At 33.7% G+C, this 13727-nt stretch overlaps 1 protein-coding gene across 5 annotated transcripts; it reads right to left on the minus strand.

The window, feature by feature from the left end:
• Positions 1-107: 107 nt before the first annotated feature.
• On the minus strand, positions 108-13149 carry Bsg25D (blastoderm-specific gene 25D). Of its 5 annotated transcripts, XM_046610290.2 has the most exons (13): positions 13133-13149; positions 12633-13017; positions 11427-11897; positions 11198-11367; positions 10314-10513; positions 9797-10036; positions 9241-9661; positions 8991-9151; positions 8832-8916; positions 7858-8739; positions 4817-5519; positions 4597-4697; positions 109-3769 (listed from the first exon to the last, which is right to left on the minus strand). In XM_046610290.2, exons 3-13 carry the CDS (start codon positions 11818-11820, stop codon positions 3632-3634), a joined length of 3495 nt encoding a protein of 1164 aa, XP_046466246.1. In that variant the 5' UTR covers positions 11821-11897; positions 12633-13017; positions 13133-13149; the 3' UTR covers positions 109-3631. The 5 variants fall into 5 exon arrangements, with proteins under 5 accessions (XP_046466250.1, XP_046466249.1, XP_046466248.1 ...); XM_046610294.2 differs by lacking the exon at positions 13133-13149 and having other exon boundaries at positions 108-3769; positions 9797-10021; positions 12633-13118; XM_046610293.2 differs by lacking the exons at positions 12633-13017; positions 13133-13149 and adding an exon at positions 12318-12604 and having other exon boundaries at positions 108-3769.
• Positions 13150-13727: the final 578 nt, after the last annotated feature.

Consider the following 13727-nt stretch of genomic DNA (forward strand, 5'->3'; position numbering starts at 1 on the left):
ATGAAGTGAGATTTACATACTTTTGAATAGAACAAATGTCAATCGTATTTGACAACTGCTTGTTGAGACAAATTCCCATAATCCACCCATTTTTTACAGGTACTAACTCGTTATAATCCCACATGCACAGCATGAATTTGCTTAATTCTTGAAAAAAATTCCAACAAACTCGTAAGAATTACAATAAGATTGAAATACATATTTGTACGTTCATTCATTTTATTACAACTCATGAGGCAAATGCACGTAATAATACGTAAGCTTAATAAATATTCGTATTATAAAATTATAGAAACTTTTTTTGTTTGTAATACAGATATGTACAACAGATAACATTTATAATAATCGCGTAAAAATGAAGGCACAACGGAGTTAAGCGTTATATAGGTATGTACAAACTAACACAACCGAAAACTTCACCAAGAATTAGTTTTAAGTTACAACCACGGTCTAAGACCGTGGTTACAACGGTGTAACAATAACTAGTTGTTGAATACTAACTTCAGGAATGTTCACATATAGTCGATTTTCCAATACTGTGTCTGTTTCACCACATGGTGCCATATCCTCAAAAATATCTTGCATAATGATGAAAAAATTTATACATTACTCCAAGATGTGTTGTATAAATATTCTACATATTGCTTAGGCAACCTCTGCAATTCTCAGCTAATAATACATGAATTTTCGAAAATAATCTTCATAACATTTCATTTTCTGGTTGGTATTGTGAATTTGACATATTTTATAGGATTTTACACAAGCAGACCAACCACAATTCTTCGATATTTATAAATTTGGCGCACATTATTTTCAGTAGTCCGAGCAGGTGATAAACCTTACATTCGGCTACCTTTAATTACCAATTTATAATTTTACCTTACTGTCATGTGATATACTTAATTCTGTAGCTACTTTAATTAATTAAACGTACACTCTGATTCGTGTCTCGATATATATAAGTAATTATTTGAAAGTCAAACTGACAAGGAGATGCTTGGATCTAAAAAAAAATGTATATATATATAACAAAAAATGAAAACCATACGACTTCGTCAAATTTCAATGAAATATCCTTGAAAACTTGAGCTTCAATAATACAAATAAAGCTTGTTATGAAACTTCAATACAGTGCAGAATACATATTGGCTATAAATTTTCCTCAAATTACATAGCAATTATTTGTAAGATTCATTACATAAATTTCACCTATGTCTTTACGATATTACGTAAATTTAATGGGCATCATTGTTTGTATTCATTGATCAAGTTATATCAGGAATTAGTAGACATTATAGTTGATTATTTGGATGTAAAAAAAATTGAATGACCCGCACTATATACAAGATCCACTATTTTATTACTCGTAATTAATACTTCAATTTTTTGGAATGTTGAATGATTATTAACATAATTGTTGAATCAATACAGAACGTATGATGCAGTGCAAAAATATTGTTTGCAGTGTATTACCTAATTAGACTAACAGCTATATTTCGACCTTCGGTAAAGTTTACAATATGATTGTTTTCATCAGATGAGTAATAATAACAATTTACAGTACTAAACATCCCTTGTATAATTTCATAGATTGCGTATTATTACATAGTCAGCCTGTATACTAAGATTTTAATTTGATAAACTAGTTTGTGGAACGTAATTATATCAATTAAAATCTCACACTCGCAACGGTAAACATATAAATATTGCTGTTTAAGGCAAACATTAATTTTGGTGTTAAATTTTATAGATCAATTTGACAATATCTACAACTTCTCATGTATATGTATAATCATATATGCGACAATGCTGACGAAAGTTGTGCACCAAAAAAGACGTAATTAGTATTAACAATCATATTAAAATTGTTTATTTCGTTCAATAGAATGCTAGACCCTAATAAGTTCATAAATATAGTTTTAATTTACACAAAACTTATTTTTTTGGGTGCGATGAATAATTGTTTTGTATTCTCATATTCTTATTATTATCATAGTAATTTGCAGTACTAGATCGCATTTTTATACATATTTACAGTATTTAAATATTTAATGATTATGAAAAACAAATAATACATAGTCGCCAAATTCGATGTTCAAATTTTTTTTTTGATTAGGTGCACATGTCATTAATTAAGAAGTGAAAGAACTCGCAATCTGTTTTAATATGACCTGTAGATATAATAATAAATTTCTATGGGGAAGAGATCTCCAACTTGGTCAAAAATATTTAGAAAATTTTCATCTGATTTCAAGTTAGTTTCTTGCTATTTCAGCAGCTACAGTATTTTATAATTGAACAACAAACTAGGCCTGAAATATTAAGGACATAAGTATTGAAATACTGAGACAATGGCGATTACGTAGGGATTTTAACACTAATTAACACTTGCTATGAACAGAAAATACTGAAGATAGAAAGTTCTGATTCACAGTAACAGGTGATACCTAACTTTCATAATGGGAAATGACACTGCCAATATTTTTTACCCATTTTATTGAACTCGGAAAAAAAAATTCGGTAGAGTATTCAAAGTTTTGACACCAATTTCTCACAAAAAAAAAGAATAACCGATTTTGAAAGAGGTTAATAGTTTTCAGTTTCAGATTTTTTTTTCTTCAATCATCAGTCACTACAGGGTCAATGCTTCGTTCAGCACAATTAAATGACCCTGCATACAAAAGTATGTATGTACATAAATACGTGTCGGATATTTTTATAATCGCAAATGCATACGTATCTTTACAGGGCCTATGAAATTAGGTGTTAATATTTTAGCAACAATTTTTGTCTAGCGAATCGTTTCTGCAATATAAAAAAACTGTTATTTATTTTCTGTTTATATCAAATGTATATATATATATATATATATGATTATAATACGATATATTATAAATAATTTGTTGCAATATTAAATGGGAATCCGTTATATTAAGATTTATAAACCTTTGGTTTGTCTTTTAGTAGCGATGGTCTGAATAATAGTTGATGTTAATTACTAGACACAGAATGATTGAAAATATAATAAATAAATGTTAAACACGATATATCACTTGTTTGGAAAAATAATTATGAATGTTTCCGTATATCAAGATTACTAATGTATTATGTCGGTACACACAGTGTCCAAACATGGGATACGTAATAAATTTCACTAGAATATTACGACATTTAAGTCTTTCATCTTCGATTTCGATTTTCTTAATAGAATTCAACAAACTAGATTAACCCAAAAAACATCGGGAATTTAAGGCGTTATAACTTTGACTACCATCATCGAATGATAAAATTTAAACATGACAATTTATCTTGCATAATCGCTTAGACTACTTGGAGGTTTCTATTAATATTCTAAAAGACCCTGAGAGATCTGCCTTTGATTTATCAGTACATACATACCAAAGTCATCAAATACGTTTTATCTTGCTGTAAGTAGAAGCTCAAATAAATAAACATTGAGTGGTATTTGATCGAGAAGTGGAGAACTGATTTTTTCGACCTAATTAATTCCTGAGTTACTAATCGATCGTTCTCACAGAATTATTGCTAATATCGGTGAACACTATGCAATACCAGCATCTTGCGTATCGCCAAGCTACGGTATTACGTGTATTAGACCACCACTCGAGTGTCATACCGATGTAGATTCGGTACTATATTGTGTCAACACGTGGCAGTGCTGCTCCAGACGTTCCACACTCGCCATCAGGTATGAATTTTCGAGATATAAATCTTTAGCCAGCATGTCAGCCCGTGCTAAGTTCTCGGCCTGGTGAAATCATTACTTTAGTTAAAAATTTGGTATTACAAGTGCATTGCGAATTTCACAAAAATGTCTAAAGGAACTGGAAAAATGTTCATGTACGACATGTATAGCAAAATTAGTTCATTTCATTTAAGAATCAACCAGGCGGACTGTTTGAATGGAAAGTTGAAAAAAGAGAACAAATAGTTTTAAAACCCCTAGCAATTTTGTTTATACCAATGACAGTGAATACAAATGAATCAACATCCCTATTATGTGCCGGAAATGATTCTCAACAAATCAAAGAACACAAACTAACATATCAACAATTCGAGAACAGACTCGATATCGCGTGAGACTGTTCAAAATAATTAAACTCTGGCGTTTTTGATCTAATTCTGAGGATCTTGGGCTTACTTTGTTCACCTTAGAAATGGCCAGAGATTGTTTCAAAGAAAATTTACTAACTGTTATCGCATGCGCTATAACTATGGTATAATGTAAAATTTCTTGTATGTTCTTGGACAGTTTGTGGGAATCTGGTTCGTAAGGAAAATGAATGACATACATCGGAATTGTATCAAAGACTACTTCTCAAATTATTAATGTCGCAAATTGTGTTATTTGTGTTTCCTCAAATTCATTCCTATGACGAAATCCAGGAAGGATGTTGTTTCAACTTTTTTCAATGTGATTAGCGCAAACAACAGTGTTAAACCTTTTTTAAGTCATTTTTTCGCGTTTCCTAAATTTAATACAGTCAGTCCAGCTAAATCTTCTTCAATTGTAAATCATTATCTCAGGTAAAATTCTAACTAGTCAACCGCGAATGATTTTAAAAGTATGCAAACCTGTTCTTTATACGCTTGTAAATGTTGTTGTAACTTTTCTTGGGTACCACACAATAGGAATTGTAAGTCTGCAATTTCGTTTCGATGTTGTTTCCAGGTTTCTGAAATCATGGAAGATGGAGACTTGAAGTAATGTTTAATGTAAAATTTCATAATCAGAACCCGTTACTTAGATAAAAAAAATAGTATAGACTAAACAAGACGATTGATGGAGACCTACGATGTAAAATTCGATCTGTATACTGTTGCTGTTGTTTGAGGGATACTTGAAGATGATGACACTTTTGTTCTTGCGACTGCAATCGCGCGTTTAGCGCTTGAAGTACGTTCAGATCAATGCGACAAGCCTGTTCTCCAGTGATTGTTTTTGTACAGGAACAGCTAATGGCTCGAAGACTTTGAAGTTTCAGTATTTCCTGCATCAAGACTTCCTTTTGTTTTATTAAATTACTGCATTCGGTATCGAGATTGATTTTCAATTGATGCAATCGTCTCAGTTCATCCCTGTGAGCTCGACACATACCTTCAGCAACAGAGTAGGACTGTATTTGATAACAACTACAGCCGTGCAGGCAGGGCAAAATACTTGCTGGTCGAGACGTGCACACTTCAGCATACGGACTTTCAGATTCCGTCAAGCGCTTGAGTTTAAGCGAATCATTCAGCACGTGAGAATCAGTGTCATAGGAAGTGATTTTCGAGGATGATAAATTTTTCCCATGAACAACGACTTCACTCATACCAGTTGTCGAATGAGAATGTGAAGCTGATTCCTCTGGGCACTGCACTGAAGTTTCTACAGTCAGAATTCGATTGCCCCTTTGTAATTTTTCCCGCAAATCGTGAATCTCTTGATCTTTTTTCGTCAGCTCCTTTTGCATCTCAGACTTCCATTCGCTGAATTCCTCTTCCAAATTTGTATACTGTAATAAAAATTATTCTCAATGTTACAAGCGGTGGAAACTTATTCACGGAATATTGAAGAATGAGTGGGCCATACCCTTTAAATCAGACTTTGGAAAAGAAAAAACAACTGTTTACATAATCTCCAGCTGTGTTACTTGTGTTAATGATGGTGAACATGACTGCAAAAATACATCTACTATGTTACAGAAATGGTTTCAAGCAAATTAAAATAACCCAAGTTCGGATATCAATAATTTGAGAAAAGAGTCGACGATCAAAACATAAAAAAATTATTTAACTCTGGTGTTTTTAATGCAGTTCTAATGTCTTTGCGCTCATTTAGGTCACTGATCAGATCCTCAAAAATTGTCTACATAACATTCAAGAAATTTCATATTACCCGTATTATTAGATTGACGTGAAGAACAGTGTGTTTACTTTCTTCGAGGACTAGGAACTTATGACATTCAAGGTTTATTCAAGAACAAAATATGGATTTTTTCACGACGTTTTTGACGCTCCACAACTACATTACAAAATTTCTAAATCTGATTTTCCAAATATTTAGAGTATAGCTAGCAACTTGGCATTAACACCTCAATTTTTCGACTTTTACATTACCTTAACAACATAAAATTAAAAAAAATGTAAACGTGTATCAATATTCTGTATATTTCTGAAACCTGAGTTACTAATACCCTAAAAATAAAATTTTCAGGTTCATTAGTAAAATTTCATGACATTTTATGACTTTTTAAGGGTTGTATTAAATTTCATCAAATTAGAGAATTGAAAAAATTTTTTCAGATTATTCGACACCCTGAAGAAGCGTGAATCTGTTTGCCATAAATTTTTAAGATGTATATTCGGGTGATCCTTAAAAGGGTCATTTTTTAATATCGACCATCCTACCTTCCATATCAGATACAAATAATTCAAAAATAATTCTCTAATTTTTTCAGATGTTTACCTCAACTTGAAACCCTCCTGCCAACAGAATGGATTTCCCCATTTAAAATACACGTGTTTCGAACACATTTTTAGTATATATTTTATTGCAAGAATAATAATTTTAAAAAAAATTTCTAACTACAAGATTTTAGTGGGCATCAATGGTCTTATCTGAGAAAAAAATCGCGTCATCATACCAGGCAATCTAGACAAATTGCACTATCTTTAAACAAAAAAAAAGGTCACCTTTCAAAGGTGTGTAATTTGTCGAATTTTCCTGGTATGATAATGTGAAATTTTTCTCAAATAGTAGCATCAACGCCCACTAAGACCTCGCAGTTACAAATTTCTTTGAACATTATTACTCTTACAATAAAACATATAGTGAGAATGTGTTCGAAACACGTGTATTTTAAATGGGAAAATACATCCTGTTGACAGAAAGGATTAGAGTTGAGATAAAAATCAGAAAAGTAGGAAATTATTTTTGAATTATTTGGAGCCGATTTGGGGGGTAGGACAGTCGAATTTCAAAAATGATCTATTCAAGGACCACCCCATACCATATAATACAAGCAAGGTCGACCTATGCTTTATTATGAACATCACCACTCTGAAATTGTTTTTCTTTGAAACTGCCAGCCTTGAAATCTATTCACAACTATAATTATATTTTCTTTATAAGACAGCCCAGAAGTTTTCAACTTATTTCAACATAGATCACTGTCCTACAATCTAAGGGAGCCGAAAACTTTAATCAATAGCTTTTCTACAAATAATGTTATCTATTATGCAATAATTAACAAGGTAAGGAGGCCCCGGTAGACCACTGCGTATAAGTTACCAAGCTATTCAAATCTTAAGACGTTGAAACGTCCATTAAAGTTATCGACTGCATCTTTTTATTATTAATCTTTGTCTTTCATTTGTAAGTGCGTCACCCATCATCAGGTGTTTTATATTTTGTATATACTTTCCTTGTAATTGGCAATTTATGCCTGTTGATCTTTATAAATAAATAAATATTATAGTACAGTTATAATATGCAAATTAATCACACCGGAGATAGCTATTAGTGAAAAAAAATTCAGGCTATCTACATATTTCTGTAATGACAAATTAACCCTAAGACATTACAATCCGATTAAATACCAGTGAGATTAATAATTTAAACATCCCGATTAGAAAACCTTTTATCAAATTTTTTATATATCAGCTTCCATAAATTAACTTTTCTCAAAATACATTTCTACTACATAGTAGAGATGTTGCCTCACTCATGTTCATCATCATTAGAGTAAATAACATTAATGCAGATTTTATAGATGACTTTTTTCATAATTTTTTATTCGGACCATGTGACCTATTCATCCTTAATTAATAGACTTCAATATTGTTTCTCACCTGTTGCTCAAGATTGAATCGTTCTTCAATAGGTGACAAGCGACCGTCATTGTGGGTTTTATCACTGTTGCCAAATTGCTCTTCGTATTCAGCCATTTTAGCAATAAGCTCAGAGAATTTTTCATCGCTAATTCGCTGCTCTTGTTCAAACAATTGTCTTTCTTCCTCGAGTTTTCCAGCCCAATAGTCTTCGCACTGTTCATACTCAGTTCTTAACAAATCCAAACTTCTCTCTAATTCTGTGCAGCGCTCACTAAGCTGCTTTTTCTCATTAACATACTTCTCTTCCACCTCTGGCAAAATGTCTGTAACTTTATCAAAGTCTGTACAATCTTTCGAATTTTCAGCTTTTTCAGATGACTGCCTTACATTGTAGAAAACATTGCTCTTCTCTCTGTCGATTTTTGATTGATCAGAACCATTTTCATCTCGGCGTGGTGGATAATCGCGTAGGCCAGTCATTTTGTTTTTGGACATGGTTTTCATGTCTAAGTTATTAAAGTTCTTATCAGTATTTTTAACTATATCGTCGTTGCCAAGTGCTTTCCTATCGACTTTCCCCTTGTCTGTCCTATTTGTCACAAAGTCTCTACTACATTCATTCGTTAGTTGTGCACTTTCGGCTTCAAGTTCATTTGCTAAACTTTTAATAGAGTCTGTTTCTTGGGGATGTGGCGATAAATTCGTATCTATTCTGCAAATCACATCCAACATTCTATTTTTCAGCAAACAGTTGTCGAGTGTGCAATTGTTTTTCTTTTCTGTCACAACATTGACCAGTTCTTTTTTCAATTTCTCAAGGACACTTCGCAGTTCCACTAACTGCTGTTCCTGTGTTTCAATGACTGCATTCAAATTGTTCGATCCGATTGAAATGTCCTTCTACAAAATTTTTTTTATAAACAATGAATTACGTGATGATGGTTTGAATATATATGGTAAATATTTTTTCTGAAATTCTTCAAACTACTCACGTTTCTTATAGTTTTCGATGCTAAAAGTGCCTCCAACTCAGCCACCCTAGCAGTCAAATCTTTTGAATCAATTATATCCAAATTTCTGTAAAATATTGATAGAATTTGTGAGTTGTTTTTCTAAATTGGACACAATTCAAAACACTCAACGTTACTTACCCAGAACTTTGGACATCGGACTCAGAATGTTTCATCACTTCTAGCTCAGACGTAAGTTCGTCATTTTGATCTCGTAGTGCAGCGTTGTCAGACTGAAGCTTTTTTATGCGAACTAATAGGGAAACCAGAACCTCATTTTCTTTCACTTCAACATTTTCGACCTAGAAATTGAATTTTTAGGATAAAGGACCATGAATTACGACACAAGTGACTGAAAACAAACAATTTTTACGTATATTTTGAATCATACCTCGTCGTGCTCAGCAACCAGTGTTTGTATCTGCATTTGCAGCTGATTATTTGACGATCTGAGCTTGGAAAGGTGCTCCGATAAATTTTGATTTTCAGTCTCCAATGTGTGATTCTCAGACAAGACATTGGCTAGCTCAGTTCTGATACGTTGGTCTTCTTGTTGAAGCGTTTGCAGCCTCTGGTCCATTAATCTCAAGGTAGCAGCATTAGACTCGCGTTCGGAAGTAAGCTGATCTGTTAGGTCCTTGAGAATTTCCGCGTTCTTTAATTCCAGCTGCTTAATCTGGTTCTGACTCGACTTTTCCAAGCAGATATGATGTTCATCTACTTCTTGAGCCAGCAAAGTCGCTCTTTGGTTCGCTTCTGCTATATCCCCTCGTAACTTGTCTCTTTCCCCGCTTAAATGTTCCACTAAAGTGCTGAAATTAGTTACTATAAATAAATCTCGGATGTAAACAGTAGATGAAATTAATTTCATATATAATGCTGATTCATGACGACTGAACGTTTGGAAAATTAGTAATTATAACATTCGACAAGATGAACAGACTTACTTGAGACTTCTGACCTCTTCCTGATACAGTACAAGTGCTCCTTTCAACAAACTAATGTGAGTCCCCATCACTCTGTTATCGGACTCATCCCGGAGGCTTTTCAACTCTTCGCAGAGCACATTTGTCAGCTCCGTGAGGCTGATGTCTGGACTGGTGAACCCAAGTTCTGACAAAAATGTGGCTGCATCAGGAACGCCAGCAACTTCCCACATATCCACGACTGTGCTGCTTCGGGCATAGCTAAATATTTAATTGAAATCATTTACCAAACTTATTTCTTATGCAGGTTATTATTGTTTAGCGTATCTTATTATTAAACAATAAAACTAATATATACGTCTGTAATACATTGCCAAAATTTTGTGAAGCATTTTTCTTTATCAAAAAGATCTTAAGAATGTAACATATGATATTTTCAATTAAATTTCGATTCTCAGTTATCATCGACTGAAGGATTTCACCCAAATTAATTTAACTTGCTTTTCCAAAAACATTCCATATTGATTTCAACTGTTACCCGGTGTGATGAGGGCCGCGGATTTGGATACTTTCTTTCTCAGAGTCTTGTTTCATGATGTCATTTCGAAAGCCAGCATTCCACCCGGAGCTGAGTTGCTCGTGCAGCATTTTGGGGTTGCTGAATATCAACAAAAACTCTTCGAGAGTAATTTGTCCGTCGTGATCCATATCGAGTTTTTCAAATATTTGCTCCAATGTCTGAAAAAAAAAATGCCAAAGGTGTTGTAGTTATTGTAGATGGTTGGACAAATATCAATGCTTTTTATTCATTTTATCATGAGACCGTTGCGCATTGAGCATTTCGAAAATTACATATCCGTAAGCTATGAAGATTTGTTTAAGAATGCGAAAATTGAAAATACTAGAATTAAAAAGAAAACCTTGCAAATCGATGGTTGATTAGAAATTGTTTCAAAATCAAACATAGTTTACTAGATTGCATCAAGTTCACGCTATACAGACTCGGTTTATTTAGAATACTATATTTTACAAACTCACTAACACGTATTTTTTTTCAGTAGTCTATTCAGTACTGCCATTTGTTGATTATGACTAATATCAGTGCAATGTTGTCAAATTAAATATTTAACAATTCCAATATGATAAAAATAAGTCTTTAAATGATAAATTGTAGAAAACAGAATGAAATCGAACGATTCTATTAAATTTTGTCCCATTTTGAAGTAATTTGAAATTACGCATCAATGATCTAAGACCTTGTTAGCTAACGAATATAATAATTTGATAATTACCAATATACAACTATCTCATAATAAAATTAATACAAAGTATCGATGTTCGGTGAAACAACCTACTGAAAACATGTTCATAAATTTAAATCATTCTCTTCGTCTTCATTCAGAATAATTTCAGTTATTATACCTGTTTAGGAAGTAAAGGAATGCCGATGTATTGCGATACGATGGGCATCTCTTGTCGATCCAAACCCAAGTTAATTTTTGCCCATATTTCTCTTAGCCTCTGTTCATCTATTTTAATATCCTGATTGAGAAGACCATCCACGCCTCTCCACATTTCATTCCTTGCGCCATCTGAACCAAAAGTTTTGTTTTCCACAATTGTACATAAAATTGAAATTCTTTATCCCTACCTAAATGTTGGTGTTGAAAGTCCACAATATCTGCATTTTGATCTTTTGGTTTGGACTTCCGTCCGTATCTCTTATTGGCTAACTTGGTAGAGTTTAAACTCTGTAACGAGTCACCGTTGGAAAATTCACGGTCCGAATAACTGGAGATTCCATCTTGAGCGTTTCCTAATAAAGCAAGAAGGCCATCGCGGAATTCGTAAAAGGACACAGACTTATCAGTTTCGGTTTGCTCCAGGAGACATGATATCAGCTCTTTTCCCTGCTCCTCAAGTTGCAATTTCTCACACAATAATCGTAGCCCATTTTCATTGAGGCGTGTCTGTCCCTTTGTTTGACAACTCTCAAATACGGCTAAAAGTTGCTGTTCGTAAGGATCTGTACAATTTCCCTCCATCGCATCGTCCTAAGAAAATTTTCTCAAGCACCTTCGAATATTGTTCACCGCAGATCAAGCAACTAATTATCACAGGCCTGAAAGTTTGAAACACAATAAATATATATCATCAAAATATCTGTGGAATTCTTTTCTACAAATGGGAAAATTCAAAGTCTTTGTTTTTGAAGATTTCTTTTTCTCGAGTTATCCAAGTATTCAAGTTACACATCAATTTATTATTATAATTATAAATGGAAAAAAATTGTGTCCATTATTATGATAATGTAAATATTTTATTTATAAATAGCATAGCGAGCACGGTGGCAATGTAAGTATTCCGTTTATAAATAGCACAGTGAGCTTCAATCTTATGATGATGATCGAGACCTCATTCAGAGTATGAAATCTAAATGTCTGGAGTATTGAGAAGAGAAATTAGAAAAGCTTATGAGTGATGAGCTGTGATAAACTGTGTAGATTGTGTCGGGTTGTGGTCAAGGAAGTAGATTTATTACCAGTGGAAATGAATCCAAGGTCACACACATATAGATATGCATGTGCGTACCTATTTTAGTTGTGTCAATTCTATAATACGTGGTCCTGTCAACACAAGAAGATACGCGAAGGTTGAGGGGGAAAAAATGGTCGAATAATATTCGGTACTGAATTAAATGAGTTATTATATATGTTTTGGAAATATATCACCATTTTTAATATTGTTAGAGGAAAGCGGGAAAGCAAAATAACAGATACAACACGTAAACATCACAATGATCAATGTGCAACTTTGAACACTTATTAAATGGAACCTTAACTTCCTACACGCATACCTAATTATCACGAATGCGGTTAGACGGTAATTGGTCCGGATGAATGATTATCTTGTATCCACTTCAGGTTTGATAAGTGACAACTGAAGTGTGACTAAGTGTTGTATGTCTGTAAAGGATTGACGAAGTGACGACGAGTATCGTTATTCTTGCAAATCGTTACTCATAGCTTGTCAGCACCTCAGTCGTACTGGTGGCTGTCGTGCTTTACTTTAACTTTAGGTGGTAGTTCAAGAGCAATCAGCTGATTAGCGACCTGCTTTTCCTTAGACCATACAGAATTTCCATACTAGCAGGTTTTTGCCAATGATTATCGACAGTTACTTCAGTCAATTTATGCAAATGGTATGGCGGTCAACGACGTAGGTCCACATTTCAAGGTATCCTGTCCATCATCGTGAGATAATATGTGATGAAGAATTAGTTCAATTAACTGATCTTCAAAAATTAATGATTATATGGTAATCAGCGTTGACTGAAAAATTATAAAGACCACGAACCCTTATTGGCCCAGTATGACGATTTGTTTGCGAAGTGGGGAATCGAGGGAGTCACAGTTATCTATATTACCAATTTGTCGGTAATATAGGGGCTTGAAGTTATCGTCAAAAACCACCAAACTCATCACACGAGTCACAAAGTCGGCAATCTCTATTGAGGATATAACTTTATGGACACGACTTGCAAGGGGTCGGGGGGGGGTACAGGGATCACTGAAATAGAGATATACATTTGACAGGGATGAAACTACTCTATTCTTCTTCTTCTTCCTCTTCCTCTTGGCTACCTTCAATTGCGCTATATGCCAAAACTATTATTCGTACATGTTACAGCATCATGGTCTTTACTCCAGGTCAACGGAATCGACTTCAAGGTGAATTTCGGATCGCACTCTTATTTGATGATTATTGACTATCTATAATTAGGAACATGCAACTATACGAGGGGACTGAATTCTTTGTAAACAAATATCTGCCTAAAATAAGGAGGCGCTTGTATTCAGTATGCCCCAACTGAAAACAGTATAGGGACTGGGCATGAGTACGCGAGTGGCCAAAACTGTCCCTATGCGACAGGTCCTTTTGAAACGATTGG

Source organism: Neodiprion pinetum, chromosome 2, assembly GCF_021155775.2.
Source record: "Neodiprion pinetum isolate iyNeoPine1 chromosome 2, iyNeoPine1.2, whole genome shotgun sequence".
Lineage (NCBI taxonomy): Eukaryota > Metazoa > Arthropoda > Insecta > Hymenoptera > Diprionidae > Neodiprion > Neodiprion pinetum.